This window comes from Zeugodacus cucurbitae, chromosome 2, assembly GCF_028554725.1.
Source record: "Zeugodacus cucurbitae isolate PBARC_wt_2022May chromosome 2, idZeuCucr1.2, whole genome shotgun sequence".
Taxonomy (NCBI): domain Eukaryota; kingdom Metazoa; phylum Arthropoda; class Insecta; order Diptera; family Tephritidae; genus Zeugodacus; species Zeugodacus cucurbitae.
This window is the reverse complement of record NC_071667.1, coordinates 15,126,815-15,152,690: the sequence shown is the minus strand read 5'-3', so window position 1 is coordinate 15,152,690 and position 25,876 is coordinate 15,126,815. Positions and strand designations below refer to the sequence as shown.

The 25,876-nt window shown below is 36.4% G+C and overlaps 6 protein-coding genes across 9 annotated transcripts in view; 3 read left to right on the top strand and 3 right to left on the bottom strand.

Moving 5' to 3' along the window:
- The window catches only part of LOC128924111 (uncharacterized), a 521,511-nt gene that overhangs the window by 400,227 nt on the left and 95,408 nt on the right, over nt 1-25,876 (bottom strand). The window lies entirely within an intron of this gene.
- Nucleotides 916-4,307, top strand: Arrdc3_3 (arrestin domain-containing protein 3). 2 transcript variants are annotated; one of them, XM_011195393.3, is made up of 5 exons: nt 916-1,475; nt 2,795-3,144; nt 3,201-3,771; nt 3,829-4,099; nt 4,161-4,307. In XM_011195393.3, exons 1-4 carry the CDS (start codon nt 1,364-1,366, stop codon nt 4,095-4,097), a joined length of 1,302 nt encoding a protein of 433 aa, XP_011193695.2. In that variant the 5' UTR covers nt 916-1,363; the 3' UTR covers nt 4,098-4,099; nt 4,161-4,307. The 2 variants fall into 2 exon arrangements, with proteins under 2 accessions (XP_011193695.2, XP_011193698.2); XM_011195396.3 differs by having other exon boundaries at nt 4,146-4,307.
- On the top strand, nt 4,438-6,655 carry LOC128924113 (uncharacterized). Its single transcript, XM_054235903.1, has 2 exons — nt 4,438-5,449; nt 5,520-6,655. The coding sequence occupies exons 1-2, from the start codon at nt 5,446-5,448 to the stop codon at nt 5,822-5,824; spliced, it is 309 nt and encodes a 102-aa protein (XP_054091878.1). The 5' UTR covers nt 4,438-5,445; the 3' UTR covers nt 5,825-6,655.
- LOC105219332 (arrestin domain-containing protein 3-like) lies at nt 6,875-8,340 on the top strand. The gene is made up of 4 exons (XM_011195389.3): nt 6,875-7,179; nt 7,246-7,574; nt 7,642-8,115; nt 8,198-8,340. The coding sequence occupies exons 1-4, from the start codon at nt 7,071-7,073 to the stop codon at nt 8,225-8,227; spliced, it is 942 nt and encodes a 313-aa protein (XP_011193691.2). The 5' UTR covers nt 6,875-7,070; the 3' UTR covers nt 8,228-8,340.
- LOC105219333 (arrestin domain-containing protein 3) lies at nt 8,338-11,151 on the bottom strand. Of its 2 annotated transcripts, XM_011195390.3 has the most exons (4): nt 10,929-11,146; nt 10,596-10,796; nt 8,726-9,592; nt 8,338-8,666 (listed from the first exon to the last, which is right to left on the bottom strand). In XM_011195390.3, the coding sequence occupies exons 1-4, from the start codon at nt 11,038-11,040 to the stop codon at nt 8,338-8,340; spliced, it is 1,509 nt and encodes a 502-aa protein (XP_011193692.2). In that variant the 5' UTR covers nt 11,041-11,146. The 2 variants fall into 2 exon arrangements, with proteins under 2 accessions (XP_011193692.2, XP_011193693.2); XM_011195391.3 differs by lacking the exon at nt 10,596-10,796 and having other exon boundaries at nt 10,929-11,151.
- LOC105219340 (arrestin domain-containing protein 3) lies at nt 11,293-25,635 on the bottom strand. 2 transcript variants are annotated; one of them, XM_054235889.1, is made up of 4 exons: nt 24,591-25,635; nt 13,403-13,728; nt 12,602-13,334; nt 11,293-12,388 (listed from the first exon to the last, which is right to left on the bottom strand). In XM_054235889.1, exons 1-4 carry the CDS (start codon nt 24,700-24,702, stop codon nt 12,054-12,056), a joined length of 1,506 nt encoding a protein of 501 aa, XP_054091864.1. In that variant the 5' UTR covers nt 24,703-25,635; the 3' UTR covers nt 11,293-12,053. The 2 variants fall into 2 exon arrangements, with proteins under 2 accessions (XP_054091864.1, XP_011193703.2); XM_011195401.3 differs by lacking the exon at nt 24,591-25,635 and adding an exon at nt 17,381-18,095.

The following is a 25,876-nucleotide window of genomic DNA, read 5'->3' as shown; positions in this document are numbered from 1 at the left end:
AAACACTCCAGCTCTGAAAGTGTTCGATGCATTACCCGCCGGAGGAAAGCCTCCACTCCGTTGGAAAAACCAGGTGGAGAGCGACCTGGTTATACTTGGGATCTGCAACTGGCGCCGAACTCCGAGGGAAAAGAGGAGTGGCGCGCTAATATCGAATCGGCTATAACCGGCTAAACGGTTTCCACGCCAATCACATACATGCATCTGCTAATGAATGGTCATCAAAAATATCTAATTCTCTATTAACTTTAAATTTCAACCAGATGGTGGAGGTTCGAATTTTTTTTTCGCTTGTCATTCTATGATTGTTTGCTTAGAAAGAGCAATGTAAATATTGTCTCCAATACAGAATAGCACTCCTTCATCAAATGCTGTTTTGAATGTAGAACCAAATATCTTGAATTTTGAGTAAAATAATTATTATTTCAAGAGACCATTCTCATTGCACTAAACCTTGAATAACATATGAAACATATAAGATATTGTATAGAATCGTTTATATAATGCACCAACAAATTTTAAATTGTCATTCTCAAAAATCATATTTTTGACAATTCATTTAAATTCATGGCAACTCTGCTCAAAAACAGCTGTTAAATTGTGTTAGTTTACCGGCTCGCCTAATAAACAAACTATGAAAATCAAACGAAAACAAAAAACGTGTTGATGACGGCATGTCTAATGGCAAATTTCAGACGCTCTTCATTGCTATACATATATATGTATGTATGTATGAGCACCAACAACGCTGAGAACTTAACAAATCCGGCGCTCATTAGACAACGCAAGCTCTCCCAATATGCCTACATACTTATATATGTTTATGTATTTGTGTGGGTACAAATGCTCCAAAGTACCAGTGGGGCGACAGTCTCATTTCTTTCATTCTTTCTAAACAAACAAGATTTAGTGAATTCGTTAAAAATTTTGTTAGGCAGTCAGTGAGACGGCAGTGCGCCGGATGCATCGACAGCTTGGAGCCAGAATAGACTGTGAAATACTGCTGTTGCGTACTCAGCGAATACTAATTTATTATGTATATATTGTGTATATTTAATTATAATGTGTTCAAGAACAAACGCGTAGATAAGAGTGTATTGTGGTTCTAAGAAATGCTGTTAAAAAAATTAAGGGAAATATAAAAATACATTTGAATACCAACAAATATATATTATATATTATGTATATATATGTATATATACATATATTTAGTGCTGCGTTGCGTTAATTTGTAGCGTGTGACGGTTGTGTAGTAAGCGGTGTTTTCGCATAATTTATTGTTGTATATGAAAATAAATTTATAGTATTTAATTAAAGACAAATTGTTTACGCGCTATAAAATCATTAATAAATACAAGAAAAAATGCCATCGCAGTGTATATTCGAATTCGATCGGCCGGAACCGGTTTACTATAGCGGCGAAATAATTAATGGACGCATTAACTTGCATACAACCAGCGAGAAGACCGTTAGAGGTAGGCGGATTTTTGCATGCAATTAATAACTAAATATATGTTTGTGTATACTATATGTAAGCATATGAAAACAATTATTTGAAAGCACTAATATAATTAATAAAAATAATATATAAAATTTCTTTAAATTTTTGTAAAATATTTCATTATAATTACTTATCATAAAAATAATATTGATAGCAATTTGTATGTATTATGCATACATGTATGCTAATTATATAGTTAGCATAACCGCTTATATACTTGACGAACAAATAGTTTAGTTTATCTGGAAACAATGTACTGTGATTGATCTGCTATTCACTGGAAGTTAGTAGTGTTCATTAGAATTGCAATTATAATCACATTTATATAAGTACGCAAGTATGTTTGTATTGTGTTTGTTTCATAAACTCTCTTTCAAGCTCTCATAAGCTAATTGAATAAGTATCCAGCGAGACAGGTTCCATAACTACAGATTTTTACTGATTATGTTGCCTTTTTAGGGGAAATACCAAATCTTCAATTGTGTTTTAAATATAAGGAAGCTTCATAAAAATACTATCAAGCTCCCTGATTTTAAATGCTGCTGATATTCGTAAACTAATGAAGCTTTGTTATAAGAACTTATTCTACAAAAACGAACTAAATACATTAAACTATACTCTACATTGAAGACAATAAACGTGGTGGATTTCAAAAGAGACCATAACATTATTTTAGATTAATTCAAGGGTAAAATTTCGAATACTTTATTATATAATAAATTATAAAAATTAAATGTAGGACGTTTAAGAATATGCTGTACCATCACATTTACGAAAGAAACTGAGATATATTTGAAAAATGTAGGTTTTTGTAAAACAATTTCTACTCTTAAAAGCCTCTGAATCATTTATATTCCACTCCTAAACCAATACTGATACGCTTCCATTGTATATTTAGTAGCAATTTTTTTGTCTTGAATAATTACTTTGCTGGCTATCTCTTAATGCGTTTGCTTTCTTTTTTTCATGCAATAAATTTCCAGTTTTAATGATAATGAACTTGAAGTATGGAATGCCAATGCTTATGATTTGTTGTATATTTGTGCATATACATACATACATATATACATAAGCATATATAAATAAGTGAGAGTGAATTTTGAAAAAAGTAATTCCATACACGTATACGTATGAATATTTTTTATCTTGAAACATTAGAATTTATTATTTTATTTTTCTTTTTCAGATCTCATATATAGAATGCATGAGATCACTGTCAACTCTATAACTGTTTATGCATATTTACTTATTTCATGCTTTTACTTTTTTCGTTGTTTCCTCGCCCAAAATCAGAAGTCTACATACTGTTTGTCGGCGAAGCGAAGGTGCGCTGGGAAGAGAGCCGCACACGCTCTAGGGATGGCAAAACCGAGCACTATAACGAATATTATCGCGCTAACGAAACTTATCTACACTCGAAAACATGCGTACATGGCGAGGGTACGCTGCAGCCTGGCACATATACTTATACCTTTTGTATACCATTACCGCTGGAGTGTCCGACATCGTGTGTGGAGAAATATGGTAAAATTGCATACGAACTGTCGTTGGTGATAGATAGACCGTATCGCTTCGATAATGTATTCAAAAAGCCGCTAACGGTTCTATACCAAGTGAATTTGAATATGCTGCCAGAGTTATTGGTGAGTTTAGAGTGCAGTATGCAGATATTACATAATACTATATTTCCAATTGGCAGATACCTATCAAAAATGAGGATATCAAATACTTTTGCTGCTGGCCATGTTCTTCCGGACCGGTGATATCCACACTGACCATACCGTTTGGCGGTTATGCGCCTGGCCAGCGTATTAAATACGTACTCGAAATAGACAATCAATCGACTGGCTATGATTTGGAAGATGGCGTCGAATTGAAACTGACACAGATTTACAGCTTCGAGGCACATACGCCGCACAGAAAGACACGCTATCACAGCAATGCATTGGCACGCGCCGAACAGGGTATGCAATGCTTGAGACTGTCAAAGCGCCTAATCGAGGGCTCACTGCTAATACCGCCTGTGCCGCCTACCTCGAATCGAAATTATATAATTGGTGTGCGTTATGAGATTAAAATGTCCATAAATACCGGTTGTTGCCACACAGATTCCGAAATAGTCATACCCATAACAATTGGAACGGTGCCTTTGGCACAGAGTGCTACCAATCCAGAAAATGCAATTGGCTTGTTGCCAACGGCACCAGCAATTCCCGATACACCGGGCACACCAACTGGCAGCGATGCGCCGCCGAATTATGAGAAATTCAGTAAGTGAATTTAGCTTAAGTGTTAAACGCAACTTCAATTATTTCCATCTCACACAGAGCCACCTTCCTTCGACGAGGCCACCACCATTGGTGGAAAGTTCATCGATCGTGATGTGGATGAGCGTAATCGTACCGATGAATTTATACCCAGATATCCGATGTATACGAATTTCGCTGTGCCCACAGCGCCGTCTGCCGTGGGGAGTGATGGCGTCGATGCACCATTATTGACATCGTATACTGCACCACCACCTTATGACCTAGATGGTCAGCAGAACAATCAACCGGCGACACGCGCCACAGCAGGCTATGGCTGGAATAGTTGAAGGTAGCATTCTGCAATAATTAAAAATTGTTTAATAATAAAATTACAGTTTTTATTCCTGCAGTGCGACTCTCTTAAATGGCCTACATTTACTGTTATAGGCGACTATACTTACAGTTTTGATGTTCAAACCGATTTTGCAATCTCTTTTGTATATGAATTTGCTTAAAAAGTCAATAAACTAAAGTTTACCATATTTTACACACTAAAAGACTAATGTGTAATTTTCACAATTTTCTTTAAAAGACAACTATATAAAACAAATATTTAGACACATACATATCTAGAGTTAAACTATTAATTAAAATGTTAAAGACAAGTAATATATTTTATATAGTATATCCAAGATCGCGTTATTGAAAATACGTTGTGTAAGATAATGTAGAAGTTTACGCATGTGAGGAAAGTTTCTGATTGCCATTGGGAGTGACCAGGAACGATTCTTTTGCATATGACTCAAGCAGCTCACGACTTCCTGTTTTAGACCAAATATCCTCTGGGTAGTCAACAGACATCCGTTTGAACGCGAGCTAAAGTGAAAAAGCGAAGCCCGCTCCTGCGGTTGTGAGAAGGACTTTGGTGACGACTACTGCAAACGTCTTAAGGATCACGATTTGAGGGCATGCACCTGGAATGTACGGAACCTTAATTGGGAAGGTGCCTCTGCCCCGCAGCCCGCCACGATGTCAAAAGGGTGGGTAAAAAAAAAAAAAAGGGTGGCACAACAGTTGGAAAATTCAGCACGCATGACGAAACAACGCCAAACGGCCTGAGGCTGATCGACTTCGCTGGGGCCCGAAATATGGTTGACTGTAGTACCAGATTCTAGCACAAAAAAAATTCATCAAGCTACGTGGCTGTCCCCAGATCGAAACACGCGTAATCAAATCGATCATGTTGTGCGTACGCTCCGAAGACCACATATAGACTCGGACCATTATCTGGTTGCAGCGAAGATACGCACCCGCCTCTGCGCAGCAAAGAACGCCCCTCAACAAACACAAGGAAGGTTCGACGTCGAAAAGCTGCAATCGCAACAGACAGCCACGATATACTCTACTCGACTTGCACTCCTGCTATCTGAGAGCACTCATCAGCATCTCGATATAAGGGAGCTGTGGAACGACATCTCAAACTCATTGAATACCGCTGCAGCCGAAACAACTGGTCTCCGGCATCGCCAAAAAAACAGTTGGTACGATGAGAATTGTCGTTCCGCAGGTGAGAGAAAACAGACTGTCTACTTCGCAACGTTGCGATTGACCATAACAGGTTCGGGGTGGTATAGATATTGAGAGCTGAAGAGGGAAGCGAGACGCATTTGCAGACGTAAAAAGAAAGAGGCCAAAATGCGTGAGTATAAAAAGCTTGAAAAGCTGGCCGACATGGGTATTGCTTGAAAATTTTATAAAAATATTTACAGAAGGCTTCAAGACCGGAGCATTATCATGTAGGGATCGAGGAGGTAATCTGATAACGGATGTCCAGAGCATACCGGGGTTATGGAGGGAACACTGCTTCGTCCTGCTGAATGGTGGTGAAAGTACAACACCAGGTGATGGCGAACCCGACTCCCCAATCGATGACGATGGAATAGATGTTCCATTATCCGAACATGAAGAAATTCGAATAGCAATTGCCTGCTTGAAGAACAACAAAGCGGAGGGGCCCGATGGATTACCGGCCGAGCTATTCAAATATGGCGGCGAAGAACAACCGCGCCGTTAGTTCTGCCTTTTTCAGACTAGATAAGGAAGCGAAGCGAATGGGTCTGGGGGTGAATGAGGACAAGACGAAATATCTCCTGTCATCAAACAAACAGTCAACGCACACACTTTAAAGCTGTAGATTGTTTCGTCTACTTGACATTAACAACACCAACAATGTCAGCCTCGAATTCCAACGCAGAATCGCTCTTGCCAACAGGTGCTACTTTGGACTGAGTAGGCAATTGAAAAGTAAAGTCCTCTCTCGACGAACCAAAATCAAACTCTACAAATCGCTTATCATTCCCGTCCTGCTTTATGGTGCAGAAGCTTGGACGATGTCAACATCAGATGAGACGACACTAGGAGTTTTCGATAGGAAAATTTTGCGCAAGATTTATGGTCATCAGAACGATGAGCTGTACGTGTTATACGACGACATTGACATAGTTCAGCGAGTAAAAAGTCAGCGGCTACGGTTATGTTATACGAATGGATGAAAACACCCCAGCTCTGAAAGTGTTCGATGAAGTACCCGTTGCAAGAAGCGGCGGAAGAGGACGACCTCCACTCCGATGGAAAGACCAGGAGTAAAATATATGGGATTAGATTATCGGTAGAAAGTGGGGAATAATGTACAAATTTCTCTTTAGATCTTTGAGATAAAAAACCCACCAAATGAAAGTATTCTAACAAATTTTTCCGTGCTCGTTTCAAATTTTCATCCTCAAAACATTGAGAATTTTAATGCTAAAATTGAGCTTAACGATCTTATATACTAACAATATTGCCTTTATGGTTTTATTTCGTAAACTCTTGGGAAGTAGACGAGCTAATGAGGGGAAGCCTCTCTTGTTTAATTCTAGGCTGAATCCGCAATGTTCCCAGTTTGAAGTGTGAACAAAGACCACCCAAGTCCAAAGGCAAAGGATTACTTTTTTCTACACAATAAATATTTTTTAATGGAAAAACACTTCTAGTAGACAAACTATAGTTTTAAAATAAAAGCATCCAGGTTTAACTTAATCAACATTAAAAGCTAAGAAAGAAATTTACTTATTAAAACTCAAATATTTTCTCACACTATAAAATTATTCGAAAACGTATCAAAACAAAACTGAAGGCAAAATCGAAAATGGAATAAATAAAATTCGTATATCGGCATTTACATACATATGTGTATAGAATATTTGTAAACATAACATTGTTTGTGTTTTTTTTTTCGGGCAACTCAACGCCAGAACATTAAAATTTTAGCGATTTTCGTAATGCCGCACTGCGAATTTACTTTCGAACGCGAACCGCCGGTATATGTGTGTGGTGAAAGGCTGACTGGCAATGTGGCAGTATCATTAGTCAAAGAAAGATCACTAGAAGGTATGTATTTATGTGTAATTTTGTGTAATGTTATGAAATTAGTAGTAGTGTAATGCGCTATCGCAGATATACACATAGTCTTTTGTGGCAAAGCCAGCGTTAGCTGGGTTGACACAATGGCGCGCTTTCCAAAGCTCTATTCCGCAGAGGAGACATATATGGAGATGGAAACAGTCGTATTTCAAGGCGGTCTACTGCAACCAAAAACATATAACTACAAATTTGATTACCACATACCAGAAACATGCCCGACAACTTGTACGACAGATATTGGTCGTATTTTCTACGAATTATCTTTAATTCTGCAATTCAACGATAAGACAGAGACACGTAAGTTCACCAGTGTAATAATGGTGTTGCAGGTGTTCAATATCAATACAGTGCCCAATGCATTGGTGAGTTTTGAAATGCTAGTTAAATTAATTATAATTTCATTATGCAACTTGTCATCATGTAATGCAGCTGCCAGTTGTACGTAACGATGAGATCTTCTTCTGCTGTTGGCCCTGTTCGGCCGGTCCGATTGAGATAAATTTGAAGACAGCACAGGGCGCCTACATACCCGGCGACACCATAAACTTCTCTATTGAAGTATCTAATATGTCAAAACGTTGTAAATTTCGCACACACATTACCGCCTACTTCGTGCAAATCTACAAATTCACTACACAAGTGCCGCGTCGGCGCACACGCTATATCTCGTACATTTTGAGTAGTGTGGCAAATCACATTATTGTCAAATCGAATGATTTCGCTTCCATGGATGAGGATTTCTTCGTGCCACCGCTGCCGCCATCCACACAAGGTACACATATAATATCCATTAAATATGAGTTACGTCTGCAGACGCGCATCAGCAATGTCACACAAACAATGTCGGACCTGACCTTGCCCATACTGATTGGCACGTCGGCGAATATAACACCCGAGCATACCGTGAGTTCGTGCATAATCTTTTAATTTTTTTATGCAACCTTTTACCTAATTTATATCTATCTTTCTCATTTCGTTCATCTAGAATGTGCGGAGTAAGAGTAGACGCTGGTAATAAGGTTACGTCCACAATTTTTTATGCTCTGCGTTTATTTCACTCATGTAATAGTTATGTATAAAGCTAAATTAAATAATAATATATTACCATACATTTATGTTAAATACTTATGAAGAGCCATTTACAATACTGTTACGCTCCTGCATTGCTCTTAACTGTTGCACAACTCCAGCGTAAGCTCTGTTTTCAGAGTTTTGCGCTTCAATGTCATTTTGTTGTGGCGACTCTGTAGCGCTGGGCACTGTTGTTGTTGTTGTGTTTTCTGTTGTTGTTGTCGTAATAGCAGCATCATTTCGTACACCTGACATATTATCGATGTCATAGTAGAGATATGTTGGTTTAAAATCGATTTGTTCTTTCGTGTGTTTCGATTTCTTTGGTTCGGCATCGAATTTGGTTTTCGGCAAATGCGACGCTTCGCGAAAGGAAGAGGAGCCTGGAATAATGGAGAGTTTCTCTTTTACTCTTTTACTCAAAATATTCTCTATAACTCACCCAAATTAAGCTGAAGCACATTTTGGATGGGAGACTCGGGTTCGGGAGCAGTTGCCATAGCAAAATTATCTGGAACTTCCACTATTGGTGACCTATTACACTCACTAGCTTTCGACGACAAATTTTCCATGCTACACGTTGAAAAAACCCCCGCTTGAAATAAGCTAGGTAGCGTACGCGCTTCTTCTGCACTTCGTAATGATACGGTGCCCACAACGATCGGTATCTTTGCGTGCACCGAACGTTTCACATTATCCGTGCTTAGCCGTACACTCAACTCGTAACTTATTTGCAAGCAATGACAATCGTCTGGATCGGTACTCGGCACAGTTTGGGGCATGTAGAGCTCTTGCAAATGTTGCACACTTGCTACCGGTGGACCGCAGATAGTATGTACGGCTTTAGCCAATGTGGTATGGAAATATTTGGTTTTCGTTTTATTATGACCATGCGAAGCGGTTATGCGACAAATTTGCTGCAACTCGTAGGATAGTTCGTGTAAACGCAAATTATCGGGATTCTGTATTGAGACGTGTATTGAGAGTGCTTCGCCAGGAACAAAACCAAACTGCTGTAAGTTCACACACATTTTCATGGGATGTTTAAAGAAATGCCAGAGTATACCCTCATCGACGAGCACATTACGTGCTTGTGCGGCTATTTGTGGACACTGGCGGAGATCGAGTGGCTTGAGCACTTGCAATTGTTGTGTATACCATACTTCACGTTTGTTCTTATGATCGACGAATACTTCAAGCATATAGCGTATATGTCCGTTGGCACTTTCAAAAGTGGACGGACAGCTTTGTGGCAGTGTGACGGTGAACGGGTAAGTGTAAATGCCACGCTCAATGATTCTGGCTGTGGCTGCAAATGTAAATAAATCAGTTGAGTATGTGTAAAAATTAAATGCTTAAAGCATATATATACAGATATCTCTGTATATACTGGTTGGCAAATATTTCCATTCCACCTCTTTGTCTTTTGAATTTCAAGGCTATGTATAAAGCGCTACAGAGCTCGTTTCTGGCAATACTATACATCTTTAAAATATCTTGTCATAACCTACAAAACGACGCTATGCATGATTAGTTTGGATTTTGTGTTCAACAGTTATAGACGTATAAACATGAAGTTCACTAACGCCGAAGTTCCCGCTATTTTAAAGTTTACCTTCGTTAAAGGCAAATCCGCAAGAAAAACGTTCCGTGAGATTACGTGTCTTGGGGGATGGTACTCTATCACTTCGAACTGCAGAGGAATGGCTTCAACGATTCAGAGCGGGTGGAAACGACATAATCGATAAGACAGCCGGCGGTGTGATGACAAATATCGTGGAAAACATCGATTTAAGCCGGCATGTGGCATCTCGTGACATCGCCAAGGAGATGGTAGTTAGTCCATTTTAAACCATCTGCCGTGCCGCATAATTTAAAGCAAATAAACCTTCTGGACCGAATCAACATCTGCGATATGTTGCTGAAACGGAACGAATTCGACCCAATTTTGAAGCGGATGGTGACTAGCGACGAAAAATGGATCACATACGACAATATTAAGCGAAAACGGTTGTGGTCGAAGGCCGGTGAATCGTCCCAAACAGCGGCCAAGCAGGGATTGACGGCCAGGAAGATTTTGCTGTGTGTTTGGTGGGGTTTGAAGGGAATCATCTACTATGAGCTGCTCCCATATGGCCAGATCCTTAATTCTACCATTTACTGCGAATAATTGGACCGCTTGAAGTAATCGATTGACCAGAAGCGTACCTTGGTGAACTAAATCCGATTACTGTAACACTTTTTATAAATCATTGAATAAAGAGCAAAAAAGCGGAAGGGAGATATTTGCCAACCAATATATACATAAGTACCTTCTTCAGAACCGACAAAATAATTGACACTGGACAGAAAGTCTTCACGATTGTTGTAAACCTCTATGAACTGCTCAACGGGTTGTTCAACATTTGACGGTTGCTCCGATTCCTTTTTTAGCTTTACTTTTTTCGCTTTCTTCGGTGGTAGATCTTTTTCCCATTTCACCTCAGCGAAACCCGTATATTTGATGGCAACCGCTATAGTTGTGTTTTGTTTTTATCATTGTGTTAAAGCGTTGGGGAATCCAGTAAATACAATAATGAAATTTTGAATATGCTTCATAATTGTGTATGACTCATTGCTACTAAAGTATTTAAATCAATGCATACCTTTGATTAGCAGCCGCACTTCCAATGTTAATATCACATGTCCGATGAGTTTGTCGCCAGGTTCATAAACACCTTTTGGATTATCCAAGTTTACTTGACATTTTAGCACCATATTGTTTCATATATTTTTATGTATTGTAATTTTTTGCCTCACAACAACTTTTCAATCATGTTCTTTCCTCCTCGACAGCCGCTGTTGTACTGTTAATTAAGTATGGTTGTTAAATTATTGAATCGATTTCGCTATATTATTACTTTTCGTTATCTTATCATAACACTTTTGACTTCATATTTAGATATGAACCTATCCATATATTTTTAAGGGTTTATCATATTGTATTGATTAGTGCATTCTTTATCTTGCTTTTATTTAGGCTTATTAGAAACGGTAAAGATTACAACTATTTGATAGGGAATTGAAAATTATTTGAAATCAACCGTTGCAGCTTTATAGAAATATATGTTCACGGTCTAATCAGTGAATGTTTATAAAGAAACAGGAATTTAGTTTAGCATGTACTGTTATCAACAGTGGACTGTTAAAAGCATTAAGCTTTTATATACTAAAGCTTTTATGAGGAACTTTATAAATCAACAAGGCGCATCATTAATATAATCGAACAACTGCAGCGGAGTAACACTCTTAAAGGCGATTTTCAGGATCCTGGTGCCAAGAGGTGTGATAAATATGTAGATGAATCGATATTTTACCGATCTTTTTTTATACATATGTATATTTTATTTGTGTATTAAATATCTATGTATCTATGCATTCCGATATATATAATAAAACTAAAATCGACTCCAGTCTTCTCCATCAATTTTAATGTATATATATTGTCGAAAATAATTTCAAAGCTTCTACAACCAAATTATTAAATCGTATAACCTTTTTACACTAATACTAAGTCTTCAAATGGATACAGATTATTAGTATAAGCATTTTAATCATTTACAAACTACAAAATGAGGTATTGGCATATTGGCGAGTGGCAAGTTGCACTTTTTGTATTTTTGGCATTTTTCCTTCAATTCTTTGGCACTTTAATCGGTTTTAAGTACATTCTATGATTTCACTTATTTCGTAGAAATATGGCTCAACATTTTCATTGGGTTGTTGCGTTTTTAGAAAATGTCCTCATCATCATCATCATCGCCTTCATTGGCATCATGTACATGCTCATCGGTTTCGCTGAGCACACCACAACTAGAGGCGAAAGTGTCTAGGCTGCGTCCGGTGTGCCCAGTGCCAAGTGAGCCGTAGGAACGGTAGTAGTTTAAGCTAAAAGCCGAGTCTGCAGACATATTAATGGCCTGTGTGGAGGAAGCAACAATGTCATAACCAGGAAATTTGGGCAACTTAATTGTACGTTGCCCACGTGATTTCGTATCCGATGAATGTCCAACACTATCCAGTGTCTGTTGGCTGCTGAGCGTAGCAAAACTGAAGGACGGAGGTACTGGAATGGATGAAAATTATAAATATTAGATAAGGACTTAGTCGGTGTAGCAATCTGAGAAAAATTATTAAAATTGCAAGAGTTCATGTTTAAATTTTGTACAATGGACGTAGCCTAAGTTCCCAACGGTTCCTAATATAAACAACTTCCGCGTTATCGACTGAAATATATTTTCGAAATCTTAATTCCTTCAAAATATTATTTATTACTTACAGCAACTGTCATATGATGGCGGCTCATCTTCCTCATTGTTGTTGGATATATCCTGGGCACGTGTACGCCGTGGCGTCGCATGGCTACTAGCTACTGGTTGGATAAAATCATCGTCATCATCATCATCATCTCCCTCACCATCCTCTTCTGTTTGATTAATTTCCGCCTGCACACTCCACTGTTCACCTGCCACATCACCGTCCTCTTCCTCTAGTGTTGATATATCACGGGTACTTATTCGACGTGGCTGCGTGGTCACCAACTGCACACCACGTTGTTGCAACGGTATGGTACCGATTACCACTGGCACCGATAGATCTGTATCGTAGTGAAAATAGCCGGTCTTCAACTTCACTTGCAGTGTGTAATGCACAAAAACAATATAATTGGGATTCAGTGTTGAGCGCGGCGTATCGGAGGGTACACAGACGGTACCCTGATACATGCGTTTGCTCAGTCGCAGCGTACGCTCCGTAATTATGCTTTTCGCCAGTGTTTTCGTATAGAAATTGCGTTTATATGGCTGTCGAGCGAGGAAAATAAAGTGTTGTTTGAGTGAAGCCTCAATGCTGGAAATGTCATAATGTGGCGACTGATTGTCCACTTCGAGGAAAAACGTAATTTGCTGTCGCGCGACGAAACCATTGTAAGGCAGTAGTAATGTGTACATAATGGGTCCCGAAGTGCATGGCCAGTTGCAGAGATATTTCACGTTCTCATCACGTATTGGCAGCTGTAAGTTATCAGACATAAACATTAAAAGAAATTATTATAAATTAACATGGTGATTTCAACACTCACGCCATATTCCGGATTGTGGTTCAGGTTTAATGCTTGCACCACAGTTATGGGTTTGCGGAACACTTCATCGAATGTCCACGGTTTGGCGATGGTCAGGGAGATATTGTACGCAATAAAGCCATAGGGGCCTTTGCATGAGGACGGACAACCGGACGGTATGCGCAAGCGCAACACATAGACGTGTGTACCCGCACGAAATTCAGTACTGTCGAAGACATTGGTGCGCGTATATAAATATTGCTGATGGCCACAGTAGTTGGCCGAGTCACTTTTGCCGCTGAGAGACCATTGCACGCGGGCCTCACCTTCGAGTGTTACATAGACCGCTGTAAAATGGATATGTGGTTTATATTTAAATAATGGATTCTCAAAGTGGTACTAAAACAAACAATTATTACTAAAAAATTATTACAAGAGACACTAACGAGGAAAATATATTTTCAAACCTTTAACTTCGGGAAATGCATAATGAAATAAAGGTCGCCATCTTTAGTCTGAGTAACTTTAGACAAGATTATCAAATAATATCACACAAGGATATGTATTTCTGTATTTAGCCAGCCAAAAATTATAATATATATACTTGATATTGTACAAGATTTTAGAAGAGTTTAAGCCGAAGTACTCACATTACATATACATAAGTATATAATAATTTGTCAAAGCTTAAATGTGAATGGTTTGATTTAGCTTAACGAACGAATTCGGCATAAAGTCCAATAGAATAACGAAAATCATCATATATAGTATATGAGGGCTGAGGCTGATTTCACTAATTTTCACCACAAACCTTAATTTGGCAAAGATATTTTACATATTAACCGATTTATAAGGTATTAAGCCCATTGTATTTTTGAAAACTCTAATTAGGTATATGGGAGCAAGGAGATGTTATGATTTTAATAATTTTTGGAACAGAGAAACACTATTATACCTGAGACAGACATGTAGTACATATTGTAGTATGCTTCAGAAACCATATGTGTATCACCAGTTTTCCGAATTTGGTTTGAAAGCAAATGGTGTTCCGTACTACAATAGAGTTATAGAAACCATTGAAATTTTGTGGTGTTGTGAAATGTACTACAATGGATTGCATTGAACACACCGAAAGCTTTAAGCTCTTCTGCCACAATCATATGACATTTTAACATACAGAAAATAAATTAAATTCAAAATTAATTGAAATCAAAAAACAAAATTTGAAAAAAAAATGATGTGAAAAATATGTTGAGAAGTAATAATTATAATGGAAAATAATATTTAAAGATTGCTTGAAGTTATAACTAACTCACGATCAATTTTTCCGCCTGTTATTCATAATTATATTTTGCTAGAATTTATTTGTATCAGCTGGTGGATGTAAACATAGTACAATACTACATGTGTGTCACTATGAAATTTTTTGTCTGAAATTTTAGTTTTTATTTCACATTCATATTGTTGTGGAGGGAACACTTCTCCAGCTTGCTGAATGGCAGTGAAAGTATAATACCAGGAGATGGCGAACCCGATTCCTCAATCGACGACGACGGAGCAGATGTTCCAATGCCTCACCATGAAGTAATTCGTATAGCAATTACCCGCTTGAAGAACAACAAGGCGGCGGGGGCCGATGGATTACCGGCCGAGCTATTCAAATACGGCGGCGAAGAGCTGAAAATGTGCATGCATCAGCTTCTTGCGGAATATGGTTGGAAGAAAGCATGCCTGACGATTGGAATCTTAGTGTATTCTGCCAATTACACAAAAATGGAGACCCCTCAATTTGCGCCAATTCTCGTATAAGGTTCTGTCAAGCGTACTGTATGAAAAACTAAAGCCCACCGTCAACAAACTGAGTGGACCTTATCAGTGTGGCTTTAGACCTGGAAAATCGACAATGGACCAGATCTTCACCGTGCGCCAAATCTTGGAAAAGACCCGTGAAAAGAGAATCGAAACACACCATCTCTTTGTCGATTTAAAAGCTGCTTTCAACAGTACGAAAAGGAGTTGTCTCTATGCCGCTAAGTCTGAATTTGGTATCCCTGCTAAACTAAAACGGCTGTGTAAGCTGGCGTAGAGCAACACCAAAAGCTCCGTCAGGATCGGGAAGGACCTCACTCTCGTGTTACTTATTTAACTTGATGCTGGAAAAAATAATACGAGCTACAGAGCTAAATAGAGAAGGTACAATCTTCTATAAGAGTATACAGCTACTGGCGTACGCCGATGATATCGATATCATTGGAAACAACACCCGAGCTATTGTTCTGCTTTTTCCAGACTGGATAGGGAAGCGAAGCGTATGGGTCTGGTTGTGAACGTGGACAATACGAAATATCTCCTATCGTCAAACAAACAGTCAGCGCCTTCGCGTCTTGGCTCCCACGTCACTGTTGACAGTCATAACTTTGAAGTTGTAGATAATTTCGTCTATCTGGGAACCAGCATTAACAGCAATAACAGCATTAACAGCAATGTCAGCCTTGAAATCCAACGCAGAATCACTCTTGCAAACAGGTGCTACTATGGACTAAGTAGGCAAATGAAAAGTAAAGTCCTCTCTCGACGAACAAAAACCAAACTCTACAAGTCTCTCATCATTCCCGTCCTACTTTACGGTGCAGAAGACGATGTCAACATCCGATGAGACGGCACTAGGAGTTTTCGAGAGAAAGTTTTGAGGAAGATTTATGGTCCCTTAAGAATTGGCAACGGCGAATACCGCAGACGATGGAACGATGAGCTGTATGTGTTATTCGACGACATAGACATAGTCCAGCGAATAAAAAAAAAGCGGCTACGCTGGCTAGGACATGTTGTTCGAATGGATGAAGGTGCTCTAGCTCTGAAAGTATTCGATGCAGTACCCGCTGGTGGAAGCAGAGGAAGAGGGAGACCTCCACTTCGCTTGGAATAACCAATTGGCGCCAAACTGCTAGAAGAAGAGATGCGTGGCGCGCTGTTGTGGACTCAGCTATAACCGCGTAAGCGGTGCTTACTCCAGTCAAGAAGAAATTTTACTTTTGATTTCACATTCATATTGTTGTGGTTCGTGTCTTTATCAATTTAACTGTATTAAATTGTTTAAAACTTTGAACTTAAATTAATCTCTTCAGCGCCGTAGTATGTGTCTTACAGAGTTTCGTTTTCTTTAATTTATCATTTTTAATTTAATTTTGGAGGTGGCAACGCTCAAAATAATTTTGTTGTCACAAATCATCCAAATATTACACCGAATAATCTTCTAATAAACTTATTCAAATTAGTTCAACTTTTAATTCGGTGGAATTTTGTTGTTGCAATAAAGTCAAGTCTGGTATATTTTTATACTATAAACCTGTAAATGGCATAAGAACACCTTTAATGACAGATACTGTACGGAAAAGTACTTATTTCGACTGTGAATAAAAGTATGACCTGTAGTATTCTAGAATACTATTTTGGTTGTTAACTGCGCACTGCAATTTATAATTAATGCTTTGACTTTCCTTTGTCTGGATTTTATAATACGCATGAGGTAAGATTCGCTCTTAGTTTCATATGAAGTATGTATGTATATCCATTTAAATATTATTAAACTAGCTACAATAATATCTCTTCAATAACATAATTGATTGTAGTGTATTCCACTTAAATTATTGGGACAATTTGATATTCATTATTCACTACATTTCCATAATATTTATTTGACATTAAACTATGAAATTTTTTTTTTTTCAAAATTGAGATAAAAAGCCATGGAAGGTTGTTTACAATTAAATTAAACACAATACAATTTAGAGGCTTTTTCAAGATTTTCATGTAATTTTTTGTCAAAGTAATTACTGGAATAGTTTGCATAATTAGCACGTATGATGTTTTGCAGCTTCCATTATTACGTAATTTATTTGAAAACCATTATTTTCATTAATATAATAATTATTTCAATTATTTAGTTTATTTATAAAAAAAAACCAAAAACAATAATATTTCCGTAATTTCATCATTTACCATTTACACGCTTCATTTTTTCCGTTTTCAGTACAATGCGTCCATGTATATACTCGCCACTATTGTAGACCACATCCATGCGGTCCAATTGAAATGAACACATCGTTGGCATTTTATAGACAAATATTTTTACGAAAACCGTGCAGAGAACAATTTCTTTTTCGAAATATAAAATATAAATTAATTTATTTTTCACTTTCACCAACCGTTAGATATGCATTCAAAAAAACGAATAAAATGCGAACCGTTTTGCTGGCGCTTCACAGCGTTTTCAGCGACAACGACGACAGCACAATAAGTGTTTTGTTATCCTTCCTGCCTGCCAACATGTATGTTTAACCACGACTACGCGACTAAAGTGCGCTGCCATATTAAGATTTGACTAACGAACAACTTCTGCGCACACAAACACAAACACATACACACATGCATAGATGTTATGTGTGGACAGTGTTTGCGGCACGCATTGTGTCTAGTTGTTTACAGTCTCCATGTTGCCCGTAGCAAATCAATAAGTTGGCGCCAGAATGCCTTCGAATTTGACAGCGAGAATAAAAACGAAACAACAACAACCAGCAGACAAACATTCAGGGACTACAACAACAATATACAGTGGTTCAGCATCAATATGAGTCGCTTGATATTTATAAATTATTACGTGCGCCCCGCACACTTTATTATCAAACGGAGATAGAAATCTGGAACCCTGGGCGGATGTTCAATCGTGATACCTCGCGTAGTGCCCTATAACAAAAAATAGTAAATAATCACGTTAGTTAATGGCAGTCGGGCGACAGTTTTTTACAACGCAGACTCAGTTAGTCTGGCGATTTTTATGCGTTCAATGCCATTCCCAGTGGCAGTCACTCATAGTGTTTGCTGCAATTGCTGAATGATAGCGAGATGCTGTTGTTGTTGCGCTTTTAATTGTATTTACTTAATGCAGGAAGTGTTTTAAATTGTATTTAGTCAGTCTATTATTACACGTGAGTATGTGTGGCGTGGTAGTTTAGGTTAATGCAATGATTTTCTCCTTTGGTTTCAAAGTATTTGTGTTATTCCTTTTAAGTCCAAAGCTTATTTTTGCAGTAAAATGGTACGCACATTTATTTATTATATCGGTCATAGGTGAGAACTGCTGTTGTTATACTCTCGTAACAAAGTTGCTAAAGAGAGTATTATAGTTTTGTTCACATAACGGTTGTTTGTGTCACCAAGAAATAAAAGAGTTAGATATGGGGTTATATATATAAAAATGATCAGGATGACGAGTTGAAATCCAGATGTCTGTCCGTCCGTCTGTCCGTGCAAGCGATAACTTGAGTAAGAATTGAGATACCTTATGGGGTTAAAAACAGTTAGAATTTTCAAAAAATCGATTTTTTTTTATTTCATTTTCTTAATGCACATATATTTAAGAATACACACAGAAAATTTCATATCGTTCCGGTGAATATTTTCAAAGTTACAAGCAAATTTGGAAAGGCGTTTCAGAGTGCTTGGAAGTACAAGGTCCGAATGGCAGCGCGTTTTTCTCAAAATGGTGTTTTCAAATTCGGTGACCAACATTACTCGAAAACGGGTAGACCGATTAGTCTCAAATTTTAACACGACCTTCTTAAATATATTTTTTAGCAATTAATCGAAGGTTTTTTCTCTCCGATAAGCATATACAGAACTTTAAAGTCGATCTGAATCGTTTACTTTACAATATATAAAGTTAGCACTAGTGAAGATATCGAAACAGAACTTAGCAAAAATATTGCATTTAAAAAGTGGCATCGCCCTGCTAAAAATCACCGAAATCAGTCTATAAGTTTACAAGACCCTATATATCGAATATGAGGACCTCAGTGCTTCTAACAAATTTTTTACCGAAAAGTTAAGTTTCTCAGATATTTTGAAGAGATTCAGTTTCTTCTATAATATGTCCCCGTACCAAAAAATAGTGAAATCGTCACAACTTCCCCTAGCTCCCATATACCTAATATTAGGGTTTTCAAACTTTCAATGGACTTTATATGCCGCATATGTGAGTCAAATAAATAAATTAAAAAATCCGTCTTTCGACATTGTAATTCTCCGCTCGCCACATTTGGATTAGCAACTCTATCCCGATTTAACGAGCTATACCAGTGTAAACCATGGAAAATTATGCGATTTCCGTGATTTTTTTTTTAAGAAAGTACTCGATCGTTTGTTTCGAAGATTTTTGCCAATAATAAGGTATATCTTCAGCTATATTTAAATTTTTTTTTTTTTCACAAAAATGTTGAAAAGTAACGTTGGTGTCTTCGGTGGTGCATAAAAAAAAAGATCCCTAACTGCTAACATAATTCCGGTCAAATGAGTTTGCTGAATCATAAAAATCGCCAAAATGGTTATTCAAGTTGAATATATTTCCTATACAATGACCTATGATTTTTGAAAATGATTAAATATTGACATAATGACGTAGTTCTGAAAAAATATCGTTTTTTTGGTTAAAAAAATTGTCTCTTTTTTAATGCCAAATTTACAATTTTCAACGAATAAAAAAGATCGTAGCGGTCGCTCTTTAGAACGCTGTCATTCAAAAAATGTACAAGAAACGACCTTACCGCTTTCACAGTATATTTTTGAAAGTATAAACTATCGAATAAGCAAACAAAAAAAATCGATTTTTGGAAAATGTCACACTGGCATAACCCCTTAAAATTGTTATATAAATAAAAATTAAAGTTGAGTGAAATTTTATAAATATTTCAGCATCTGGTAAATGCTCCCGATTTGATTATTTATATAAACAAAATAACTAAAATCAAAGCAAATATAATTTAGAAAATACCATTAATCCAATCGTTTGGGATTGTAGTCTTCCATGATTTCAATTTCGGGATTCTAAAATTTATTCCGCTTTTCTCTCTTCATATAAATATGTCTACATTAGCCTCATTATGTAACATTATGCGGTGCCATAATGCGTTTTATGCCAGCTATGGCCTACATTTAGGCGTACAGTGATGTCACAGTCGTATAGCAAAGTGGTTCGGGCTACGTTGAATTTGTATTGTGTACAAGTATATTTGTGTATGTTCGCCGAAGCATTACATTCCAATCTCAATTGTGTAAATGTGTTTTGATAAAGTAAAAGTAAGGGTAAAGTATATTTATATTGTGTGTGTAGTTAGTGCCTTATTTTGTTTGCTGTGTCCTTAATGAATGTAAATATTAACGAAATTTTTTCATTTGTTCATATTTTCTAATTAATCATCAAATATTTACATATATTTATTTTTGTTTTAATAATATCTTTAGTTTAAATGGATAGGAAAATGACGTATTAAATATCAAATAAGAAAAAAATCTGTATTACAATAAACATTAGTAACAATTTCTAATTTTATTTTTATTATCACATGCTTAACAAATAAGTAATATAAACCATTGAATTTGTGCAAGAAAATATAAATGTCCATCAAACTATTCTTAAAAGCGCAGAGTCTCAGGTTTCACAATCATTCAACAATTATTTGTTGTTGGAATTGTTTACAAATATCTGCTGTACAAGATCCTAACGCGCAATTTTGCTTTTCAGATCGTGGTGATAATGAGTTCAAAAGCATCACCGAAGTAAATTCAGGCAAATAGCAGAGCATATCGATTTCCACTAAACTATTTTCAGTTTTTGTATCGCATATGAATTCATCAGTGCCTGAAAATATATTAAAGACAAAAATTACATAAACGAAAATATATTAAAATAAATTCAAAATAAAATAATGATACAAAAAAAAAATAATAATAATCAAATCAAGATTTATTGTTATTATTTAACTTAGAGAATATCTCTTCATTTATTATTCTACAATTGAATAACCTTTCAAAATATATTTTACTCCAAACACAAAATTAATTTTCAAAATTTTGGCGAATTACTCTCGTTTAGTAAATAATTTAAATTCTTAAGTCAATTTAATTGCACACTCACCCAAATTATCGTAACAATAGTACTGTTCCAAGTCCTCGGCGCACCGCTTCATATTACCGTCCTGCACACTTTTCGGTGGCACTGTACCAATAACAATCGGTATAATCAACTTTTGTAAAATGCGTTTTTTATACACGAGCATTGCTTCAATATGATAACCTATATGTATGAGATTCTTAGCATTTCCTTCCAAACAAATGTGTGCAGCTAGTGGTATACTCAATTGACCGCCCACCATGACGTATGATGAACTTATTTTCTGTATATCAGTATTCAATACTTTCAGATGCTCTTTGCGCTTCGCTTGCGGTGTGGTAACACTGAATGTGGTATGTTGGCATAAATACACATACAACTTGTTACATGCGGCAAATGTATGCTGACCGCATAGCCTGTAGGCGATGTTTTGACCAGGCACATAGCCAGTGCCTGTGGATAAAGTGAAACGCAGTAAAGCGTGTGCACCAGTCGCTGATGCATTGGTCACAGCTAGTGTGTGGGGCTGTAGGTTGCAAAATATATTGAGAAAAATATTTAATTTATAAAAAAAGTATAATTTTTAATATGCTATCCATTATCTACCAACCTCACTCAACTCTGTGGCCGTGCTCAAATCCTTGCGATTTTTGACTGTTAAGCGCGCCTTGAAAATTTTATCTGATACCGTTCTACATTGCAACGTTAAGCGTACGTTGTAGACTCGCTGACCATATTTCATATCACAGCTCGCTGGCGCATCACAAGGCAAATCAAAGCAGAAGTTCTTCACACATAATTCACCCGCCTGCAAACTTGTGCGCTTCATCAGTGTATACGACTCATACAAGCGCTCCTGCATATCACTGTAGAGCACTTTGTTATCCTTCTCCGTGCTGTCATTGTGCACAAGCAATGCCTCTCTACACCGCTCCAGCCATTCGACGTGCTCGGTGCCAACCAAAGCAATTTGTATGCCTGTTAAAATGGTGTGAAAACAAAGAAACGTTAACGGGAGCGCTAATAAAGCAGATTTTTTTGTTGGTATGTATGTTAAGTTATGTGTGCTATAACAAATCAGTTGTTTTGCGGTTTTATCACATTTTACTCATAAAATGCACAAATGTTTATTTGTGACAACTTAACTTGTTGGCTCTTATCGTTTCGTATTTATTTTTATAATTTTCTGTTTGTTTTACGATTTAACGGTATGCGAATTTTGTCGGTGGCCTTTGAGTATTGCACATTTTGGCAAGTGCTAATTAATTGCTTTTAAAAACAGTTATCGTTTATCTAATCATATGAACAACAATGAAACCTTTATTCTCCACTTATTTTCAATTATATAGCTGTGAAAGCTGCAGTCTGCAAATTTTGGCTCTGAAGCTTAGAATCATTTAAAACACAACATAGCTAGCGCATTCTTATTTAATACTCTTTAAACGCTAAAAAACTTTGGAACCTGTCCTTTTTTATTTCAAATGAGATTTTGTATATTTGCCCACCTACCATCGTATATCAAGACCAATTTAACATTAACAGACTTAAAATGATCTGCTTGTTGCTAATCAAACCCACCAAAATCATTCCATTTAGTGTTTTATTTACTCAGTAAACTTCCTGCGCCATAAGTGTTTCCATTCATTTGTATTATATGTTAATTGCTATTAAATGTTAATGTCACATAAATCGTATTAAATCATCTCTAATCAGTAATGTGTCAAAATAATTGTTTTTAATTGCATTATATATATTATTTGTTCGCAATTGAACCCTTAATGATAATCAAATTATATTTATATAATTTATTGTGCAAAAAATAGCAGCTTATTATAAGCACAATGGGAAATTTGTAAATTTGAGTTAGTAAATAAATTACTTCCTTTAGCTGATATTGCAAGTAAAAGTTATATTAGTCGTCTTCGATTCACCATCTCTTAACTCGATATGTTTGAGTTATAATTTTTTCGTAAAAAAAATAAGAAAAATAAAGTTATGCAGCTGAACTCATTTGTTGTTTTTAACTGAGTCAGTGTATTTGGCTTATACTAGACCAGTTGTTAGTTCGATGCGTTCTTTCTCTACTATACTGTATATCTCGGAGTTTTGGTCTCTTGTCACCAATTTAACTGCTACATTATTATAATGGTATAAGCATTTGTCTGTACTTTTGCTGCTTAATTATGCCAGATAGAGCGAATTATACCAGTTGTTTCTTTGCGTCGCTACTCTCTAACATTTGGCGAATCCAAGTGCCCTTTCTTTGAGATATAAAATAGCAAATTAAATATACATATATGAATCATAATTGTTAGAGGAAAGATTTTTTAGAAAGTCCAAACAGACTATCAGAATTGCGTCCTTTACTGGATTGTGTGAACTCCAAAATGTATCCGCCGGAGTAAGGAATTTAAGATGGACTTCGAGCATTTCTGCAAAATTTGGTTACTAAACTTTTTATAGTAAACCTAAGACTTTAATATGCATTGTTTAGAACAATTGAAGAATGTTTGAGGCGAAAAAAAAAAATTGGAATTACATTATTCTGCTCTTCGAATAAATTTCAAATACCATCAATTTCAAGGAAAGTACTCTCTTGAATGTTTCGAAGTTTTTTTTTGGACATAATAAGATATATTTTCAGCCATATTTTAAGATTTTGTTTTTATAAAAATATTATAAAAAAACGGAATTATGTGCTGTCTGCGAAGGTGCCAAAAAAAATCCCCAACTGCTGACATGATTCCAGCCGAATGATTAGCCGAAACAAAAAAAATTCAAAATGGTTATTAAAGTTGAATATATTTCCTATACAATAAATCATGATTTTTGAAAACTATTAAAAATTAACAAAATGGCTAAGTTTTAAAAATTGTATATTTTTAATGCCAAATTGAAAATTTTCAACAAAATAAAAATATCGTCGATCATGAATAATAAATCTTTTCAAGAATACTCAGTTTAATTTTGAAGTGGATCGGTCAATTTCTTGTCGATTATGATGTCAGGAATTTTTAAAAATGTCGTTTTGAGAAAAACGCGTTTAAAGTTTCGACTATAGCGACTTATACGTGCGAACAAGATACGACCTAAACGCTTCCACAGGATATTTCCGAAAATATAAACTATCGATAAACAAAAAAAAATATTTTTTGAAAGTGTCACACTTAAGTGTGTAGTTCGAAACCTAATTTTCTTAATTCATTATCTGACGTACCATAAAGTATTTGTTGTTATAAGTCATCAATAGAGCATAATACTCACCTTCAATTGCCAGCTGCTTCGTGGTGTTCAATGCAATGTATCCATTAATTTGCTCACCACTGTAGTAAATTGGCGTAGTGCGCGAAAATTGAAATTGGCAAGTCGTTGGCATATTGACGTATATTATTTTTTTTTTAATTCTCAAACTCGTTAAATTAATAATTATTTAAATTTTTATTAATTTTATTTTTATTTTTTATTGTTTATACCAATTATAATGTGTGGCTGTTGTGTTCTTCGAAAATACATTTCTGACAATTATTATTTATTGTATTGTATATGTTGCTTATTATTGCTTTTTAGCTTGATTTGATTATTGTTGTCGTATTTTTATGCACTTTCAAACACGTCAAAGCAATTTGCATTAGCCACATACGGTTGTAATTCACTTAATACAATAATTGATCGTATTTCGAAGTGATGCGCCGCCGTCTACACCGCTTAATTCTACAAATCGTGCAATCGCACAAATATTATTATTTATATATGCATTTTTTAAAATGAATATTTTCACTTTTAATGCAAACAAAAAATGTATGCAACCAGTTATTACTCCGTTGTTGGATTATTCCAACAGGCACTGCACGACACCGCGGCACAACTGAAGTGTTTGTTGATTACACACAGCGCCGGTGGTGATGCCGGCTTGGCCCACAGCAGCGCGACGCTGCCGCAGATCGGGTGTGCGACGCAGCTAATCAAAACTTGCACTCGCCTCTATATACATACATATATAGTACTTATTTATGGTTTACATATATGTACATACATATTTATGTTTATTTACACATATTATGCGAGTCAAATGCTTGCGCCATTAGACGCTTCTACAATTTGCTCTACTGCTATCAAACGACCGACTGGTGAGTAAGCTAGTTTTGTGATTTTCGGTGAATTTGATTTTCCGCTTATCGTTACTGCTGCAATACGAGTACTACTACTTCGGCTTTTGGCCCACGCTTTGCAATTGTTGTGCGGTGGCTTGCAGTTAATGGTTAACGGCTTGACATGAGCGCCAGAAACTGCTGCAGGAAATATTGAATTGTATCGAACTGTAGTACATAGGAAGAAAAACAGCTGTGCAACTAATTATTTACTTGGTCTATACGTATATAGAGCTGCGCAGCTATTTGTTTATGGCACTCTGTGTACAAACAAATAGATTACGCTAACTATTTATTATGGTATTATCTTTCGGTAGCAGCGAGCTTTGGTTTGCAATAAGTTAACGATATATAAATACGCATTGTATATGGTATGGATATGTATGTACATATGTTTTGGTT

Excerpts from the sequence above, each read along its gene's own strand:
- Arrdc3_3 (XM_011195393.3), top strand. The coding sequence starts at position 1,364 with ATGCCATCGCAGTGTATATTCGAATTCGATCGGCCGGAACCGGTTTAC. Across the intron at positions 1,476-2,794 it reads CAGCGAGAAGACCGTTAGAG|AAGTCTACATACTGTTTGTC; the intron begins GTAGGCGGATTT and ends GCCCAAAATCAG. Across the intron at positions 3,145-3,200 it reads ATATGCTGCCAGAGTTATTG|ATACCTATCAAAAATGAGGA; the intron begins GTGAGTTTAGAG and ends TCCAATTGGCAG.
- LOC105219332 (XM_011195389.3), top strand. The coding sequence starts at position 7,071 with ATGCCGCACTGCGAATTTACTTTCGAACGCGAACCGCCGGTATATGTG. Across the intron at positions 7,180-7,245 it reads CAAAGAAAGATCACTAGAAG|ATATACACATAGTCTTTTGT; the intron begins GTATGTATTTAT and ends GCGCTATCGCAG. Across the intron at positions 7,575-7,641 it reads ATACAGTGCCCAATGCATTG|CTGCCAGTTGTACGTAACGA; the intron begins GTGAGTTTTGAA and ends CATGTAATGCAG.
- LOC105219333 (XM_011195390.3), bottom strand. The coding sequence starts at position 11,040 with ATGGTGCTAAAATGTCAAGTAAACTTGGATAATCCAAAAGGTGTTTAT. Across the intron at positions 10,797-10,928 it reads AGTGCGGCTGCTAATCAAAG|CGGTTGCCATCAAATATACG; the intron begins GTATGCATTGAT and ends ACACAACTATAG. Across the intron at positions 9,593-10,595 it reads TTTTGTCGGTTCTGAAGAAG|CCACAGCCAGAATCATTGAG; the intron begins GTACTTATGTAT and ends TTACATTTGCAG.
- LOC105219340 (XM_054235889.1), bottom strand. The coding sequence starts at position 24,702 with ATGCCAACGACTTGCCAATTTCAATTTTCGCGCACTACGCCAATTTAC. Across the intron at positions 13,335-13,402 it reads ACCACAATCCGGAATATGGC|CTGCCAATACGTGATGAGAA; the intron begins GTGAGTGTTGAA and ends GATAACTTACAG. Across the intron at positions 12,389-12,601 it reads GCCATCATATGACAGTTGCT|TACCTCCGTCCTTCAGTTTT; the intron begins GTAAGTAATAAA and ends CATCCATTCCAG.